The sequence below is a fragment of the Parasteatoda tepidariorum genome, chromosome 3 (genome assembly GCF_043381705.1).
Source record: "Parasteatoda tepidariorum isolate YZ-2023 chromosome 3, CAS_Ptep_4.0, whole genome shotgun sequence".
Taxonomy (NCBI): Eukaryota; Metazoa; Arthropoda; class Arachnida; order Araneae; family Theridiidae; genus Parasteatoda; species Parasteatoda tepidariorum.
The window spans coordinates 80,180,580-80,201,630 of record NC_092206.1 but is presented as its reverse complement, the minus strand read 5'-3'; the positions used below and the strand labels follow the sequence as shown (position 1 = coordinate 80,201,630).

The 21,051-nt window shown below is 28.2% G+C and overlaps 3 protein-coding genes across 11 annotated transcripts in view; 1 reads left to right on the top strand and 2 right to left on the bottom strand.

The window, feature by feature from the left end:
* The window catches only part of LOC107453601 (Protein transport protein Sec24AB), a 51,017-nt gene extending 50,068 nt beyond the window's left edge, over nucleotides 1-949 (bottom strand). Inside the window, exon 1 of one of the 2 annotated variants that reach the window (XM_043045377.2) lies at nucleotides 788-949. The gene's annotated coding sequence lies outside the window, so the exon portion shown is untranslated. The remainder of the gene's footprint in view (nucleotides 1-787) is intronic. The other variant, XM_043045378.2, reaches the window with a different exon arrangement.
* LOC107453611 (rRNA-processing protein UTP23 homolog) lies at nucleotides 913-6,857 on the top strand. Its single transcript, XM_016070488.4, has 3 exons — nucleotides 913-1,488; nucleotides 3,537-3,703; nucleotides 6,502-6,857. The coding sequence occupies exons 1-3, from the start codon at nucleotides 1,269-1,271 to the stop codon at nucleotides 6,838-6,840; spliced, it is 726 nt and encodes a 241-aa protein (XP_015925974.1). The 5' UTR covers nucleotides 913-1,268; the 3' UTR covers nucleotides 6,841-6,857.
* A 4,713-nt stretch (nucleotides 6,858-11,570) lies between these two features.
* Nucleotides 11,571-21,051, bottom strand: part of LOC107453612 (protein Wnt-8b-like) — a 52,660-nt gene continuing 43,179 nt past the window's right edge. For 7 of the 8 annotated variants that reach the window (XM_043045372.2, XM_043045369.2, XM_043045373.2 and 4 more), the window contains exons 3-6: nucleotides 18,680-18,818; nucleotides 16,430-16,555; nucleotides 16,148-16,290; nucleotides 11,571-14,790 (exon numbers count right to left, since the gene is read on the bottom strand). In XM_043045372.2, coding sequence (XP_042901306.1) covers nucleotides 14,272-14,790; nucleotides 16,148-16,290; nucleotides 16,430-16,555; nucleotides 18,680-18,818 — 927 coding nt within the window. In that variant the 3' untranslated portion in view covers nucleotides 11,571-14,271. 8 annotated transcript variants of the gene reach the window in all.

Sequence of the window (21,051 nt, the reverse complement as noted above, 5' to 3'; positions counted from 1 at the left end):
CTCTCAATGAATCTTTAAGCATAAAGGCCTGAATCAATAGTTATATTGTTTAAATGACTATTCAATACCTATTCTATACAACAACCTCTAGACAGGTGAACTCTTAGACTTCAAATAAGAATTTATCACAGATTATCAGAGAATAATAATTAATAAGAACTTTTTAATGCATAAAAAACTGACTTAACTAATTAAATTTTTAATTAGAATAAAATCCTACTTATATAACAGAATTAAATATCCATTGACATGCCCACAAAACTTCAAAATCTTCCTTTACTGTATTTTACAAAATCAATATAGCAACAATATGCGAAACGGAATTTAATAGAAAAACAAAACAAGATTATATAAGCTAGTGCGATAAATAGGAATATCAGGGTAAAGGATCTAAATAATGGAATATGATATAAATGTCAAGAAAAACGATAAAGAAATCAGTGTGAAGGCATATACTATTTGCAAGGTGCTTTTATTAATTAAAAAATGGATAAATAAAAACGAAGAAAATGTATGTTGGTGTAATGTTTATTTACTTTCATGACGTCTGTATGAGCTCCAGGAATTTGCTCTAGGATAAGTAAAACTAATATTATTAGAATTAATATCAGTATGTATTAAAACAAATGGATTACCATTTCAATTTTATAAGAAAATATTTAAATCTTTATTAAATTGTCAAATGAAGCAAATGTTTTGTTAATGCATCATATATGATACAAACAAACTTTACAAAGTCTAATCAATTAACGAAACTAAAGGAATGAATATAACAAAAAATACTTACAATAATATCAATTAAACAGCAATACTCATCACTTTCTCCATCAAATTTCTTTATTTTTCCTGAACCTTGAACATTAAATTGATGACGTTCAGAAACTTTACATTCAGCCAACACGACCGACAATCACAAGGAAAGAGTTATGCGCATGCGCAATGTCAAACTGACGTGGCGCGTTGCCGGACAAGGAAAATATAAAACAAATAATGCTGATTAAATTTTATTTCATTTTTAAGCTCTTTCTTATATACAAATTTGTTGAATTTTTTTTTATTGAAATAGGCTCTCCTAAAGGAAAAAATTTACTTGGTTAAATACATTTTCTTCATAAAAAGAAGTTGAATTCTAATCTATTATCATCTCAACTCATCTTTTGTTTCCTGTGTTTGTAAACAAATGCATTGACATGCTTTAAGGAGCAATTCGTCGCTTTTAGTTAATTTTTTTTTGTTCCAAATTTTTTGTGTAAAACAGTGCAAAAACCATGAAGATCACTAGGCAAAAGCATGTACGCCGTTATTTAAAGTTTTACAAAAATAATTATCAGTTTAGATCACCGTATCAAATTCTGATTGACGCTACATTCTGCAATGAGGCTCTTCAATGCAAATTGAATATCAAAGAACAAGTTCCGAAATACTTAGAAGATCCGAATGTAAAACTATTTACTACTCCATGTGTTATAGCAGAAGTTGAAATGTTGGGTAAGAACAAAATTAACAGTCTGCCCATAACATGTCATTCATTATTAAAAAAAAACAATTTTGTTTAAATCACAATTAATAACCTTACAAATTTAACATTTCTCAGATTTCTACTTTTTTTTAAAAAAAGTGACCTAATTTTAAATATTGGATGATAACATAGTTTATAACTATTCACAAGAGCCATTCAGATTTTGTCAATTCAGATGGAGGATTCTGAACCTCAAGAAAGAAACCTTCATGAAAATTCATATTGCAAATAAGGAACCTTCTCCGATTTCTAATCTCTAAAAAATTTAGCTCTAAAATTCCTATTTACCAACAACATATTTTTTGATTCACCATTTCAATTATCTTCTTTTCATTCTCATCTATATAGAAATGTTTACTTTTGTGTGAACTGAGGGTGAAAACACTATTAAATAGGCTAGAAAAACTGAAAACAAGAAATGTGTGACCCAAACTTTCTGTTTTGTAGAAAGTTTTTCATTTTATCTAAGTATGCCCATCAATAACATTTTCTATCAACATTCAAAAAATGAGTGAGTTTATAAGCAATTTTTCAAACATAACTCAATGATTCGAGGAAAGGCTTTTTTTTTAATTTTTTTAACATGTGTGTTAAGACCAGTATTTTCATTACAGAAAATTCGCTTTTTTTCCAAAATTCGCTCATTTTGAAATTGATTAATAGAGTGCACAATTCTCTCGCTTTAATAATTTTTTTAATGCGAGAAAAATAAGCGAGATTCTCGCTCTGTAGTGAAAACACTGTAAGACTTTTTTTTCTATTTAATTTTATAGACTTTTATGTGTTATATTTTTGGAGATTACCAATATCTCATCAAAAGTACGAAGAAAAGAGTTTAGTGACCGTTAGACTCTGAGTAGAATATAAGAAAAAACAAGATTTTAGCAGCAAACATAACCGTTTTAATGGTAGAAAATATTTCAAAATTAACTAGAAAACGGATTGATATCTTAAACAAATTGTTGCAGAATGATTCAGTGATAAATGGGTGCATTAATTAAAGAAACCATAATTAATAACAAACAAATTTAATTATAAAAACTATAAAACGATGTGATACAATCTGGGGCTCGCCAATGAGCCATCCAGTTCAATCCATCGCCTGCCACATAAGTGATTACGGAATTATTGTTAGTGATTACAACGCCCTCTTCTGGTCAGGCAGAAATTCGTAATGCAAATCAAGTGCATTGCTCCAAAACTATACATAGCCGAAGGTTTCAAAAGCATTGTTAACTCTTAAATAATTAACAGCTTAACATCATCAGATGGGGTATATTTATGTATCTATAAAAGTCCACTACAGCAGCCAAGGTGCCAATAAGATTTTAAATTTGTTATAAAAAAAGGTTTAGATGGGAGTGGCTAGTTGTTATGCCCTTCAAGTTAGTCCCTTTCTGCAATGTTTTTTTTCTCTTTAGTTTTACACGGGCCTGTGTCAGAAAGTTGCCAAAACATAGCGGTCATTTTGGTGTTGATATACATGCAGAAATATTCCCCATATAATGTTTGACTTCACCTATATTTATAATTTCTAGATTTCTAAAAGAAGAGAGTCTATGTCTCCCATAATCAAAAAACATAAGTATGTTATAAGCTTTTTAGTAGCAAAAGTAAGTAAAGTAATTTATAGCTTAAAGGAACTTTTATTTGAATGTGGTTTAGTCTCTAATGTGTGTGTTGGTTATATAGAACCTTGTCAACAAATCTAAAAAAACAGCCTATATCTTTAAATGCTTACTTTATAAATTTGAATTCTTGTAGTTTTAATGATTTATGTTATTTATTAGACAGACTTAAACTATTTTCAAATTAAATAAGAAATACTATATTCTAAATGTTTAAAGATAGAGTGAGCTATAAGTGTATAGATGTAAATAAAGATAATTATTGATATATAATTGATACTTAAGTTTTGATATTATCATTTTTATAGCTTTTATATATAACTTGGTATATATGTGAAAATTTAGAAACTGGTATGAGAGGTCAAAATAACTTTGTTTCTGATTTACAGCATCTGAAGTGTATGGTGCTATGCTGATTACAAAATCTTTTAAAGCTCGCATTTGTGGTCATGAAAAAAATCCTGTTACTGCCTCAGAATGTTTATATTCGATGATTGAAAATGGGAATCCTGATCATTATATGATTGCTACCCAAGAAAGAGAGCTTAGTGAAAAAGTAAGTTATTGTGGTTTATGTCCCTACTAAGTGATATTGATTATGTTTAAGTAAATTTATATAAATCGATTCTGAAAGAATGGGTATAATAAAGAAAGAAGTTGTGTGATTAGTATATTATGCTTTTATAATAATGATTAAATAAAATGCTTTTTGAAATTTCAAATAAAAGTACTTTTAGAGATGATAATTAGTAAGAGCATACTATGTCATTTAATATTGAGTAGTATATATACATTCTAAGCACGCTTTATTAAGGTCGAGTCTAGTTTTCAAGCTAAATTGGTTTAGATGTACGGTGGAACCTCCTGTTATGGTCACTCTCGTGAATTTTGTATTACATGCATTGAATAGGGGCATATTTTTAAGTCCCCGTGAATCATCTCTGAATAAACCATTATGTGCATTCTCTACAAAGCAGATACTTCCGTAACCGAGCGCGGACAGTCATCTTTGACCCGAAAAGTTATTTTCTATATCTTCAAATCAGACACTATTTTTCTAAATTTGAAAAAAAAAATTTACTTTTTCTGCTTTAAATTGCAAGAAAAAAGAATGTGCAACTTTTTCCCATTGCTTTTTCTGTAACTAAAAATATTATTAAGCTATTTCACTACTGAGGAATCAAAAAAAAAAAATTTCCTATCATGTTTCCTTATCTTTGCAAGGAAAGGAGAGAAAATGATTCTGCTCTTTCGGACAACTGCAACTTTTCATCTGGGCGACACAGGCTATGACACCCCACAAGCTGAAATGGCGTCTTAATTGCTCTAAATGCTTCATCCCAACTGAAAATTTCTTTTATTTTCTTATAAATTTGAAGACACAATTGAGGTAATAAAAAAATAGAAACATTATCTTTTTAAGGTGTTCATATAAATGAAAAATTTATTCAGACACTTGAATTAAGAATATATCAACTCCGTAGGTCCTCGTACCATACAGATAAGCATTGACTCTTTTGTTTTCTGTGAATCGTGAGAGGTTTACTTTTGAGGACGTATTGACCATGTTACCTATTGAGTGATGGGTAGGTGTTAGGGGTGTAAACTAATAGTTGAAACCAACTGAGGACTAAAAGCTTCTATTCAGTATCATATGATTAACTTGAATATCTGTGTTAATAGGAAAATTATATTCATTCTGTAGATACATCTAGAATTACCTATTTATATCAAACTTTTTCATGCATTCTTTTTGTCTAGAAAAAAAAATTTAATTTTAAATAAATATTCTTGTAGATAAGTATTGTAGATTATTTAATTATTTCTATAGCATTGAAAATATTCTAAAAGCAATTTACAGTGTTAAACTTCGTTATAAGGGTACCCTTCCTGTAAACGGACACCTCTCTTAAATACACAATTTTTTCAGTCCCAAGAGTGTCCACTCAACTAAGGTTTCATTGTACTTACATTTTCATTATCAGTAAGCATATTTCTTTGAAAATGTTATTGTCAACTTTGCCAACTTAATATCTTCAAATTTTAAAGTAAATTTTGAGTAAAAAATAGCAATTACATGGATATTTTAAATTTAATGGATTATCTAAATTTAATGTGCCATTTCGGTGATGTAAATGATTTCATATATAACAGAAGAGAAAATAATATTTAGAAAAATTTCCCTCTCTGGTGAATTTGTATTAGCTTTGCAACCGTTAGGGAAAAAATCAAAGAATTTTATAAAATTCTCATTAGTTGCTTAACAATGGATTTCTCTTCTACACTGGATTTTTGACAAAATTTCTTGAGAAAAAAAATAGTAGAGAGTTCCCTTAAGAGTATGTAATTCTGTATTTATTTTTGTAACTTTGATAATTTAATATAAATTATCTATTATTTATTACTTAAAAAGTTGTAGAAAATCTCATGCAATTCGGGGTTTTATTTCCTGGCATGCATGCTTATACCTGAAGAAATATTTAATGTAAAGTTGACGCACAAATTAATGTAATATTAAACTTTTGACAAAACCTTTCACTAAAGTCTTGTCAAAATTACATATCATTTTTAGATTTGAATTTTTTTTTCTTCTTCTAAATATTGCATTCTTTTAGAATTTTCACCATTTCTATCTTTTTGATTCTCCTTAACTTCTTTAAAAATACTTTATTGACACAAATATTTATGTTTCATTGAATGCATGTGACTATTATTTCAATATGACTAAGAATATGTATCCGTAGCTTATTTAAGATTGGGTCTGCATCTGAAAACTATGTTAAATTATTAATTCAGTTTATCTACTATTTCTCTGCAAGTGTGTGTGTGTATATATATTGCAAATTAAACACTTTTGGTTATATATTTCTCCATGGCCATGTGATATTTCTAGGTTACGTTTGGTTTCAATCAACTTCTCTTTTTTGTTGTAAATTATTCTTTCTCTATTTCATATTTTGTTGTAAATCTATATTTTGTTCACTTTTATTATAGGAGTTTTTTTTTCATTTGCTTTGATATATTGCAGGTTCCAACTAATATCCTACAATTATGACCCATTCCATATGAAAGTAACTATTCTAAAAAGTCAAAATTATTACAACTATATGTTTATAGTTAACTCTCACAACAACGTCATCCAACAAAACAATATTTTGTGGTCTATTAATTCGCTGATTCAGCCATAAACCCCTACAAAATTTTGTTTTTCTTATTTTAAATTTCAGTATTATATCCTACCTCTACAACCTCGACATAATGTTTATATTGCTACTGTTAGCCAGTAAAATAAAACCTACATGTTTAATCTTAAATTCACATCTAAATCCATTTTTTTATTTTATTTTACTTCAGTGTCGGCAAAGTCCTGGTGTTCCATTGCTGTATGTAAAATACAATGCTGTAAATCTGGAAAAGCCATCTGTATTAAGTGCAGAAGATGCTGATATGAAATCTAAAGCAAGTTTAAAATATTCCGAAGAACAGATTGCTTTGATGCAAAAATTGAAGGCCCAATTACCCTCTGACAGTGTAGAGAGTAAGAAGACGACTAAAAGAAAAGCCAAAGGTCCAAATCCACTTTCGTGCAAAAAGAAAAGCAAGGTTAGTGCTCCCCCACCGGAAAAGACAAAGAAAAGAAAACGACACAAAAGGAACAAGAATAAAATTCCTTCTGTAACTCAAAATGAATAAAACTTTGCTCTTATGTATATTGTGTATTATTAAAATATAACTTATTTAATTCAAAAATCTTTATCAATTTTTTTTTAAACTGTACCTATCGATTTAGAACTAATTTAAAATTTGACTTTAAATGGAATAATGTGATACTGCTTGTTTTGCTTCTTAGGCTGGTTTTGTATGAAGTAACAGTCAGTCAAAGTTCGCCAATTTGCATCTAGAGATGCATTTTTCATGTCTTGGATTTAAATTTTACTCCTAAAAATTTTTACTGGAAGTAAAAATACTTCTTATGCAATTTTTGTTAAAATTATTAGTTTTTTTCCTGCTGGTGGATAAAGATAATCCCTCAGAAAATCAGTCAATTTCTGTAGAGAGTATTACAATGACTTTTTTCATGTATTTCGATTTTAAGAAATTTATTGCTATTGCTCTATCACTGCCAAATTAGCAGTGTAGTAAAGCAACAGCTTTGAAAGAGATTTTACAACACAAAATACAATGAAATCTGAGCAGTAAGCTTTGTAGCAATTAGATGAAATTGTTTTATGATGGACACTTTTTACATGCCACCAATGAAAATGTCAATTGTGACATGTGTATGGCATATGTCAATTGTGATGAATGTACTGTTAAATAGTAGGGGAGAAAAAACTATGAAAAATTCAAACAATGATTGTTTGTACATTTTTTTAGAAACCTTAGTCTAATTAACCTTCAAATAGTGATAATAATTAAAAGAAATTGAAAATAATCTTTTTTTGGTTAAACATTCAAATATTTCTAGTGTGATTCCGAAAATTCACCCGTCTATTTCAAAATGCAGTTCTCTAAAATTAATAAATTTGTGAAATTACTCTCTTAAAATTTATCTTTTTATAACACTGCTGCCAGTCATATTTTCATTCCCTGCATTTATTAAATAAAAAGAATAAAGGATAGAGATGTCAAATATTTAATTGTTTGATGCATTTTAATGTTGATTTTATGAAATCCTTTAAACATTTAAAGAAGATAATAATGCTACAATTAGAATATGGATCATGAAAGTTTTAATATTTTCTTGAAGTACTATTATTTTTAAGATGTATCTGATTATCGTCTGAGAAAAGTGAGATGAATTTTTTTGGTTTTTTTTCTATCACAGTGGAAGACAGATTATAGCAACATACTCTAAGCTATTATCTGTCTTCCACTCCGAATATTTTAAGTCAGCACAGTGCTGAAAACAGAATTTGTATCGACCAGTCAACGCTGGGATTAAAACCTGGGTCACCTCATTTGGAGGGGAACGCTCCCGAGTCACTGCGGCTCTGTAAATGACGTTTGTCCAACAGATTTATCCTGCTTAGTGTTCAGCCTACACTTGCTTCGTTAACCTACACACCAGTAAGAACCAACATTCAAACTCTGTCCTCTAGTTCTCGTCATCTTTAATATTGAGGTATGTTATAATTTTAGTTTTCTTTTTTAAGGATAGTTTGTAAACACGTTTTTTTTTTTTTTAAATCCAAAAAAATTTTCCATTGAAGGATTGGAAGAAATATCATAATTTTGTTTTGCTTTTTTTTAATCATAGAAAATAATTTTTATGTTCAAAAATTTTGTCAGTGAAAAATACATAAAAACAAACGCAATTTTTGAAAATATAAAAACCAAACTAAAAGATTTATAATATTGAATTACATATTTGAAAATGCAAATTGCATAAATGTTTTTTAACAATTTTGTCAGAAAAATGTAAGGAAAATATGAGATACTGTGGGCCACCACATCTAATTTTGATTTAACAATTAGAATGAATACTCTAAAAATATAAGCACAATGGAAAAAAATAAAAAGTTTAAATTATATATAATTAATTGCTTTAATACTTAGAGTTCTGTTAAAATTTTCAAGCTTCCAATTGAGAGAAGGACTCTATGTCACTTTATTTGGATGAAAATTCTAACCTATATGTTGAAAATGCTAAATTCTGGCACCATTTTATCAGTAGTTATGAATAGATTTTGATGCTATATGTACTCTTTATTTCATTCGTTATAACTTAACATTGTTTTGTTTTTTTAACGAAAAAAATTTTATTTATTAATTTTAACAGAATTTGGTTTTACATAATTACTCTCATAAATTGTGAAATATATGTAAATTTTAATACTTTTGCTTTAATTTTCAAAGAATTACATAGAATAATAGTTAATTCATATTTGCATTTATATATTTCTGTACAGAAATTATTTTGAAAAATTCTGACCTGATTATTTCTTTGCTTTCTTCTGTAGTATGTGATTGAATAACGGTGAAAATAAAATTTCAAAACACTGTTGAGTAAATCAAGGTAAAAAAAACAAGCTAACAATAAAAAGGAATTTGTTTGTGAAAGCTGGGGAAACAAGAATAAAAGTGAATGATGAATTGCTACTCTGCTAAAATTGACTTCCATTTACTTCTTTGAGAAGCCTTTAAGTTAAATATTTACCCGACAGATGACACTACCAGATGAGAAAGCCGAAAATAATTTCTCTTATTTCCTTCAAGTCTCAAAAAACAATCCAGAGATGGCAGCACCATATGCTTAAATAATATATTTTAATTTTTCTTTTATGTTTTTTAAAATAAAAGATTCGATTTTTTTCAATAAAAATTAAATATATGAAAGGAAAATCGCTATGTTTCTAAATTAATTTTTTAAGTTTAGTGTACATTAATGCATTCCTGCTTTTCCTGTCAGTTATTTTATGAATTTGCATTATTATTCATAAAATAATTATTACTAGACCACGATTAAATAATTAATGAATTATTACTAGACCACGTTAAAAAATGTCGAAAAAATTTCTAGTCTATGCTAGACCCCATAAATTAAATTTCAGAAAATAAATTACCTGATGGAATACAATTAACATTTATGAACTATTCTAAATTTATTGTAGTTAATATTTCCTTTAATGAACTGATGAGAATTTTTTTTTTTTTTCGAATTTCAAAATTAAGCGTTTCTGTATAAAGAACATTGGATTGGATATTCTGATATAACTAATTCCTAGTTTTAAATTTATTTAAAATTTTAAGTTCAATTGAATATATTTTATTTTACCTTTCTGTGAGAGTTTAAAATTAAACAAATACATGTTGTTACTTATTCCATTTGTCAATGCAAGCAAGTTTGCTGAAACAAAACGAATTTAAAGCGGCTGGAGCGTTTCTTGTTTTTAAGTGGCGCCATCTATAGCCAAGAATACGAACTCAATCACTCACGTATCACAGCGGATCGTAATTTTGACCTGAACCAAAGAGCGATCAATCTGCAGTTCAGTACCTCCAGAGGTATCAATTTGTTACGGGAACTTGGAGTGAGAAAAATACTTAAAGATAGTTGCGAAATGTGAAAAGAAGTGATAGAGAAATTTTGAATCAGAAAATTTTTTCAAACACAATTTCAACAACTCTTTCAAAAAATAATGATGTAAACCGGAAATTCTTTTAGTATTATCAGTCATTTTTTAACAATTGATGAAAGATAGATTAGGTTAAAAAATAACTTACCAATTAGTTTATCATTATTATTAGTATTATCATTAGCCATTATTATTAGTATTATCATTTATCAATGAGTAAAACATGCAGATAGTTATTCAATTTGTAAAAACAAGTAGATTTTTAATTTATGGGACTCATAATGTTTAAAGAATTTTATTTGTATTCAGTAAATACAACTATCAAATATGAAGAAAAAAATCACCATTTTAATTTTTATCTCGAACATTATAATGTATTATAATTTAACACATACATGAGGTATTTAAAAGGAAAGAAAACAAGTCTACGAGTTTTGTAATAAATTAATTTATCAAATTGCTTCCTTTTTTTATTGACATAATCCATTCCTTTGTATTCTCCATCATATTTTTATTGCTACCCTTTTTAATGAATTCGGGAATGATTGTCAAATAAAAATTATAAATAACATAGAACTGCAAAACTGAAATAAAATATAATATGGATGAAAAAATATGCCTAAAATGATTTCTTGAAATTCGATTAATTGAATTTTATTGATAAACTTTGATTTGAAAATAAAATACATTTTATTTGATTAAATGAAACAATAAAACTATATATTTTTTTAAACAAATTAAGAAAATAAATTCAAATTACTCTATTATTTAATTTAATAAATTTCTTAGTAGCCCTAATATACTCTTTGGAGAGAAAAAAAATATGTAAATGAAAATGAGGGCGAAGAAAGAGAAAAAAAATTAAAACCAGGATATTGTTTATCATTCATCAATTTGTTAAACATGCAGATAATTATTCAATTTGTGAAATATGTAGATTTATAATTATTAATATGTAAAACATAAAGCAGATTTTTATAGTTTAGGCAAAATAATTTCTATTATGTTTTTGGTAAAACTGCTTTGTTTGATTTTTATTGCTATTATTTTTTTTATATAAATAAACTCTGCTATTTGTAGATCTTAGTTTTCAGTTTTTGTAATATATATATGTATTTTGTAATATATACAAAACATTATAAAACAACTGTATTTCCTTCTAATCATCAAAAAATGATCATATATGAATTCTTGAAAAAATGAATTAAAAAAATACACATTATTATTTAAACATTTATCTTTGTTTTTGTAAAAAAGAACAGATATGTTTTAAAAATAATCATTAAAACGGTATAAAGAAGAGTCAGATAAAGTAATGTAATAATAAAATATGACAACAAGGCATTTATGACAATAAAGTTTTTAATTAATTTTCTGGAATGCATACATATAATTTTCTTCACCAGCATCTTTTTCTTCTGATACGTATATAACAAAAATATTCCATCTAGAGAACTAACAAAAATTTTCTACAAAAATATCGTATACAACAAATGCATCACCTAATGATTTTACGTATACAAAGTGACTAAAATGAACTTAAAGTTCTCAAAATAAATAATAAATTAATAAACCTATAAATTCATCTGACATGCAAATTTCTGCAATAATTCGTTTGATAGGGAGTTCGAAAATTCAACCGATAAATTTAGATAATAAAAAATGACATCACGAGAATGAAAACTTATCATGGAACATAAGAACAACTACGTTTTGACAGTGAAAATCGCGAAAAATTGATGGACGTGGGAATTGATGGATTGATGGACGACACGCACGGGATCCTTTTCATTGTCTTCACGTTCGCCCGATCTTAATGCAAATTTTTCTACGAATATTTTTTTTAAGGGGTCACCTGAAGTCACAAGCTTAAAGCAACTATGTGGATACACTAGAGAATCTTATGTCGTTTACGCAGACATCAAATATCGAACTGGCCTCTGTGAAATCATCCGGGAATCGTTTTTATGTCGTTATACAATGTAGAATGGCGTTAACTGATGGCACTTCGAAAAACTCTTGTAGTAATTAGCTAAATAAAACATTTTGTAGTTCTTTTCCAGCTTCGAAACATGCATGCATTGCCCACGATTTTAGCCTTCTCAACGCGTTTGGAGGTTCTATGTTTCCATGACTTTTACTACCCGTCAAAATTTGTCAGTTCGATTTTGGAACACCCTATGTGTGTGAAGCAATTGGATTTGACACCAACTAAATCCAATTTGAAATATTTTATTGTAGAGACATTCCTTAGAAGGAGCCGCAGCTTATGTTTGTTTTCTTCTAAATTTACTCTTAAGTTTTAATTAAATTGTTTCTTATGTTGTGGTAGGAAAATTTCTATTGGGAAATTTCAGTTTTCGCCTTAAGTTGTAGAAACATTTTTTTTTCCTAGTAGGAAAAATAAATTTAGTTTCTGCATTAATATGTTGTTGAACTAAATTCTTTTAAATTGAGGGAGAGAAAAGAAAGCGAGAAAGGGGGTGGGGGGTCATGATTCCTCTTTCAATTTAGTTTTTCCTTTTATAACGAAAAAAAAAAAAATTAGATTTAAAATATTTTGCTAAATTAGTTTTGGCAAGATAATTGTAACAATTATAACCTTGTTATTTCTGCTTTATTTTGATGTAAAGCTGCGTTTTTTAAAATACGTATAAGTAAATAAAAATTAAAAAAAAAACACTTCTTTTCGAGTATTTATATCTGTAGTTAGCACTAAAAATGTTTTTAATTGAAATTCCAGTTAAGTAATGAATTAAAAAAATTAAAATAATTTTGAAAATTTGAGACATGTCTGCAACTGGTTAGAAAGGTTAAAAAGATATTGAATTTTGCAACTATAAAAAACAGAGAAAAAAAATTCACAGTTGGTTTAGATTAAAAATGGATTGAACTAAATTTTGAAATAAGGGCCTTATTCACAATCGCGAAGAATTACATAAAAATCAAATATTTAAATTACATAAATTTTACAGTTTTGTTATACAAGAAAAAAAAACTGCGAAATGATGTCCCCATGCATCTTCAAGGGATTTATATCGTTCGAAAGCTATACTGTTTACAAATACATGCTAAAAATCTAAAATTTATGCTATAAAAAGCTAGAACATAAAAAAAGCTGTAATAATTTAATCAATTCCTTGATCATAACTGTTTGATTAGAAAAAAAATATTTGATTATTTACGATCTGTCTATCAAATTCAAACATGCAGTTTCTGCAAAGTTAGGCTTAGTATATTTTTAATAAATATTTTTATATACAATCAATTTTGTAATATGAATTATTTACATATTTTCTGTATTATATACAATTTCGGAAATTTCCAGAAATTTCCATATAAAATCCACAGCAAAAAATAGAAAATTAATAAATTTTTTAAAACATAAGGCAAGGAACTTTTTTATCGATTTCTGATGAATCTCGCAACATGGAATCAATCAGATATATAATATTCTTTTTGTGTTCTTAGTTTCAAATGGTCTGCAGGAAAACTTTTGGCAACATAGAAAGTCATCGAACAAACACATCCATACTGCATTCTTTAAAATCGAAACTGGATTTGAACGAGTTAATTATAAGAGGAACTTTCCACATAAGGTATTGTTTATTCATGATAACACTTTATCAGTTTAGCCTTCTTTAATATACTTTCAGAATAGTTTTGATGCTCTAAGAAAGCATATAAGAAAGAACAGCACTCGTATTTCAAAGCAATAAAACTTATATGAATCCATGCTTCCCAGAGCCAGCAATGTTTTTTTTTCTCCATCTGTTCCAGTTCTAGAACGATCTGCCCATTCCCGATAATAACCGTAAGATTCTTTTATTTCTGTATATACCAGAACTATCTTATGTAACTACTATGCGTAGCACCATTAGCACAATTTCAGACCATCTCCCGCCACTCATAAGTCGTTTTGCAATGAGAGTGGTTCCTTTAGATGTAATATTATTAGTCGTAATGTTATGCACATTTCAATAACATTTGAAGACATGTATCATGAACCGGTGGGGGTTGTTTCTACTATTGTCACTGGAAATAATCATACACATTGATGCTGAGCGACTTTCTCAACGCATGTTTTGCATTTAACATCGCAACACCATTCAAACTTGCATTTGCAGACACTCTCCACCACTACAGTTTTCACTTGGATGTTATATCCGCAAGCTCTGCAGAGTGTTTTGCAACTTGCTCTCTCTGCGTCTGAGACATCACTTCCCGTTCTTCTCGAACATTGCCTTCCAGACACTCCAGCAACGCCAGCTGTTTTGTTCCCCACACAATAATTTGGTGAAATTTCATTGTAGATTAGCTGGTTCTTCGGCAACTTAGGCCTCTGTTGATAATAAATAGAATTTTCGTGGTGATGCCTACGCCTCTTTACGGTTCTTATTAAGGCATTATCGTTGTATTCGACTGGAACTGCTGAATCATAAGCCTTTTTCAGAAGTTCCCCAATTGGCTTTAATTCCTGAACTCTCATCCAGCATGTCTTCATCTCACAGCTCCCTGACACTCCATGGCATTTGCACATTCGACGCATGTTTCGTTTAACCATCTAAAACAAATGATAATGATGATACATTATTGATGATGCATAATGATAATGATGATACATACATATTTAAAGGCTCACATTTAGTAAACATATGCACAAAATTAATCAGTGTACTCTTACAATCATAATTCTGCCTACAATACCCTATAATAATTTAATGGATAGGAAGAATTGATATAACGCGGGAAAGAAAACAAAATTTAATAAGCTTATGGGTTCCCAAATTCTGTAGTTAAGCAAATAACCCTTCTGGGCATTTTTTCTACAAAATTTTGATACACAGTTAAGGGTAGTTGTGTTCATTTCTATTTCAAGAATATGTCCAATTCAGCTTTAGACAGTGAAAATGATTCCCTGATTCGTAAGCATTGCGCTAAGTGGTACCACGAGTGTTCTATGAGTTTTAGGTACTGAGAAGGCCAGAGAAGATGCTCTACATCTATAACTAGATACTTCTATTTGATAGAGACTATAGACTGCATGGCAAAAAGCGTTGTCATTCTGGAAATAACCTTTGTCAACTCCATAAAATTACCAGAATGTTAAATGAACTAGATCGCTTAAAAGGCCTATGCAGACGTTGGAGTTCAAATTACTAGGATCAACTTGCAACCATGCCCCGAAAACACGTCTAAACGTGCAGTCAGATTTGAAATAAATCCGCTGGTATCCGGTCCATTATTATAGGGTAGAGTATGAAAGCAAAATGGCACATATTTGAAAATGATTTAATGGTATTAAAAATGACCTTAACTAATCAACCACTCGCAGTCTTTTCTTCTTTTCTCTTTTTTTTTTTTTTCTTAATCTGAATGCTCAAATTATTTTATCACATCAAATAAAAAAAGTAGTAAAGTTCTAAGAATAGTATCAATATTATATACTGACTGAAGTGTGATTTATAGTTTAAAAAATTTCATAATATTATATAAATAGTAATTTATAGTAAAAAAAATCTAAGAATCTAAGAACAATATTATTTACTGACTTAAATGTGAATTATAGTGGAGAAATGTGTTCAAATGAATGTGTTCAGTTCAAATGTGAACTTTTTTTTTGACAATATTTTACCGTGTTAAAAACAGTTATCAAATGAATGCTAATTAATTTAGGCCAGCAAGGAGATAAAAAAAATAATAATAAGTTGCATTGTATGACGCAACAGAGAGAAATCTTACTCCTTGTCAAAATAAATGCCTACAGCTCTTAAAATGGTCAGTTTCGTTAATTTTTGCATTTATTGAATCCTCTAATATCTTTGCATACATTTTATTCATAAAAATATACATTTCACAATTCAGTTAAATTTAAACTTCAGGAATAAGAATAAGTAACATTTCAAAAGAAAAATTCATACCATTCTTCCAACTCTGTTGTTATGCAAATTGATCATGGCTTGTATATCTCTTCCATGTTCTTTACTGTCCATATAATGTTTGGCCATTTTGTTACCAATTTTAACATTGTCACTGCATCCTCCCCATTCCCATCCTGCATAACCTGTCAGAATAAAGTAATTCCCATTTTAAAAAAGTACATTGAAAACAGACACAATTCAGGCTAGAAATATGGATTAACGAATTGGATTAATTTACGAACGAATTGGATTAATTTACGTAAAAGCTTTGTTTTTCCTTACCTAAAGGTCCTTTTTTCGTCTCATCACATCCACATGAATTAAAATGGCCTAAACTGCAATTCCTAGTCAGAGTTATGACTATCGAGGCACTGATCATAGCGTGAATGAAAGCCATTTCTTTTGTTGCTGTAAAGAAAATTATTTATTTAAATTTAGTAGTGCTGTTTCATACCTTATAGAATAATGAAACAAAGTTTGATTAATTAAATAGATAGTACGTAGTTCAAGACTAGCACATTAAAGTCGTGGGTTGATGTGTACGGAAATAATATATATTGATTTATTAACATTCCGTTGATCACGAAATTGTGAAGGCTTCTAACTTCCATGATTTAATGTTCTTAAAACAGAAATCCCTGGAAGAGACTCCCTAATTGAAATAGTTTTTTCAAAATTATTTGATAGGTGAAGCAGTGAGTTTTCGAACGATCAGTTAAAAACTTTGATGCCAGTTTTTTTAGTTTTCTCGAGAGGTCAGCTATGTATACTATTACGGATTAAGCTCGATATCGATTTAGAATTCAGTTTTTGATATTGACAGTATTATTGCATTGTATGCCAGCATGTTTTTACGATGTTTTGAATTTTTATTGCTTATGAAAAATTTTACAAAAATACATTTTAGTTTGTAACTAGTCTTAGTGTTCATTTGTTTAATAAACTGATCGATTTTAGTAAAGTATACTATTTTGAAAAGTGCAATTCTACACATGAAAATGAAAATTGTGAGAGCGTTGCAACATTAGAAAGGAATACAGTATGTGTTATAAGGTTTTTTTATAGCATTTTTATTGAAATGTTAGCGCAATTCTACGAATAGAAATGAAAATTGTTAAAGCGTTGCATCAGTTAAAAGGACGACGATCTGAGTTATAAAGTTTTAGAGATAACATTTTTATTGAAATGTACAATTTAATTCTTGAACTTTTCTTTGATTCTGCCGGCAGTCTCTGTTATAAGTAAGTATTTGAGGGTTTCATATATTAAAAGTTAATTACAGAATGATTATGAAAATTATTCAGGGTAACATTTTGCTTTGCAGCTCAAATTTTATCAAAACGTTTATTTTTCTTATTTATAAAAATGAACTAAAATTTAGGGAAAACATTTTAAATCAAAAAAAAAAAAAAAAACAAATATAGAAAACTAGCTTAATAATTTTTTTTATGGAAATTCCATTTATGCAAATAACAAATTGCAGAACTGTACGAACATGAACAAATTAGGGACTTAGAATACCATTTTACTGAAAATAAAGGGATCGGTTTTGTCTAAAATCCAGAAATTATTCTATGTTGCCCTTCAAAATAAATTTTGACCTATATTGCCATTAAAATTTCGAATAACGCCCTTAGTGTTCATAGTTTAAAACTATCATTAGAGCACATTGCGTAAATTAGCGCTTAGCGCTTTTCACAAGGAACAAAAGAACATCTTGAATGACTTTAAACGTAAGTGAATGTTTTCAGACAAACGAAGTCATTTTTTTGCAAAGGAAACACGGTTCTTAAAACATTTTTAAAAGAAACACCCATTTAGAAGTTTAAAAAGGATTCTAAGTACAATAAATTACAAATGTTTGCGTGGCTTGGAATGCGTTTTTGATTCTAAGGAGAGGTTGGGAATGCTTTTTTCTCAAGAACTTTACTTTTTTGGTGAAATTAAGGCAGTTGGCTATAACAATAAAAATTGTTATTTAATTTAAACTCGCTTGACTTTCCGAATGAACTTAATTTTTGTAGTTTGTGTAGTTAAAAATTTTGATCTTCTCTCTCTTTTTTTTCTTTTTGTCTGTGCCAAACGGGGTATAAAAAACTAGATTATTTCTTAGCGTCCTGAGATATCAAAGAATTTTTTTTTTCTGGGGAGGGGGAATGAGATAGTAAAAGCAATAGCAAGATATCGTTTAGGGAAAATGGAACAACTAAAGCAAAATTTCTTGATTACTTGATGCTTAGAAAAATTTAACAACTGAAGAAAAAAAAATTGTTTTAGAATATGGTACAAATAAGAATAAAATGTCTTGATTACTTGATATTTAGATATATTAAGCTACAATGAGATATTGATAATAATAAAATAATAAAAATAATACAATAACAATAATAATAATAAAATGATAAGCATAATAATAAAGTAATAATAATAAAAAAATGATAATAATAAAAAATAATAATAAAATATTAATAATAATAATTAAATAATAATAATAAAATAATTGATTATAACAATAAAATAATTACAACTTACCTGGATATTTTTGGGATCTTAAGAAGACGTTGTAACTCTCTTTTGGACAGCCCCAGGGCTCCCACCTGAATTGGTTTCGACATTCCTCCATACCTCTTTCTGCTGCAATAGCAACGCTGTCTGCATAGATATCCACAGCCTATAATAATAAGAAAAATTATAGCACCCAATTATTCAAAATCCGCCTTTGTTCTTTATCACTCAAAATTCTTTCTTAGAAAATTCATTTGATTTGAAATTTAAAAGAAAATATAAGTAAATAAAGAAAACAAATATATAGCAAAGAAAATAAAGTTGTAAGCAATGTAAAATTTCTAAAGTAAAGGAATACAATTTTATACTTGAATGTATCCAATACAAACAATAGGGTAAAGGGTTTTCTTTTTATTATCAGTATGAATATACTAAAAGTGAATTCCTTTAAAAACACGTGTTTTAGTGATAGAAAAAGGTGAAATTAACGTTATATATATAATTCTTTCTTTTTAAAACAAATAGCGGATTGATCGTTGCAATAGCTGCACACAATTAAGATGATACTTTGCAGACACATTAACAGGCTTTGTAGACTATTATGAAACAGGATTTTAAGTAATTTAATTTAGGTTAAAAACACAGATTTTTAATTTACAATTTTGAATTTGTATTGATTTTTTACCGTACAGTATGAGGTAATGCACGGAATAGCAAACCAAGAACGTTTCCTTCGAAGTTTTGCATTAGTCGCCATTCTTGACAATCATTTTGCTTAAATATAACCGAATTCGATGATGCAGTGTCCAATATTTCTTCGTATAAAGCGTGGGTGGCTAAAGGGCTTATTGTCATAAACTTTTTTTTTTTAACAAAAAAAGACTTACGCTGTTAAATTACATGATTTATACTACTAACTCTGATTGACAAACTGGAAGCTATACGACTAAAAATACAAAAAAATTAAAATAGATCAGCTTTGTTTAGAAAAATGCCGTTCTTAAGAGCCAGTTTTTGCTCCGATGTCTTATGTGAAAACCTTGGCTGCATTTTATTGCACAATGGAAACGTTGGTAGAAATTATTGCTCAAATGGAGCAAAATTCTAATATTGTGTGAATTGAGACAACCTTCATGTCTTTAGAGAATTTTTCCATTAAAATTAACATTTTCTTACTTTTTGAAATAATGAATGGTGAATTCTAGAATTAGAATTCTAGAATCTTTTTTATGCGTTTAATCGGGTAAGATTAAATCCTCATTTTATGAAATCGTTATATTATGTTGACATCTTTAAATATTGTTAAAACTAGAAGAATCATGGCTNCAAAACAAATCATGAAATTAAAATTTGTTCGAGAAATTTTTTTTTAAAAACGCTAGTAAACAGAAAATGAAAATTTTAAAATTAAAAAAAAGGCCACAGCATTTTTTTTTAAAACTAATAATGAAAGTATAAGCACAAACTTTCAAAATTAACGAAATATAAACAAACCCGAAATAAAGTAATTTTCAGAATATTATAAGATATTACATAACAATTTGATATTTCTTAAAAGAAATAATGGCAAAATTATTTGTTACTGGGCCACGTATATTAAATATAGGTTACTATGTATGCATAATATTGAAACTGGACCACGAATATAGGTTATATATATAATAGAGGGCCCACAATATGGCCCTATAGATTACTAAGTATGTATAATATTAAAACTGGACCACGCATATTAAATGTAGGTTATATTACCGTTACATTAAATACAGGTTATATACATAATAGGGGCCCACATTGAGGCCCTATAGGTTACTATATTAAATATAGGTTATACATATAATTGGGGGGCTCACAATGTGTCCCATAAATTACAATGTATGTATAATATTAAAACTAGACCACGTATATTACATATAGGTTATATATATAAAATAGAGGTACACATTATGGCTCTATAGGTTACTATATTAAATATAGGTTATATATATATATATAACAAAATAAATAAATACAAGAAAACACGAAGAAAGTTAAGAAAAACAATAATTTAGGATATAATCGTGTGGGCTGATGAAAAGATTATAGCTTTTATTTTCGGTTTTTTTTAAAAAATTTCATCCTTTTTTTTTATTAATCAGTTTTTTTTTTCATTATTATTCCCCCCCCCCTTTTTCATATAGCTATAATTTTCCTTTGTTTTATCTTCATTTTGAACTTCCATTTTCCATTAAAATTAACATTTTCTTATTTTTTGAAATGATTAATGCTGAATTCTAGGATTAGCCATCTTTATTATGCGTTTAATCGGGAAAGATTAAATCCTCATTTTATGAAATATAATGGGTTGGTAGCTTCAAATGTTGTTAAAACTAGAAGAATCATGACTGAATATAGAGTGATAA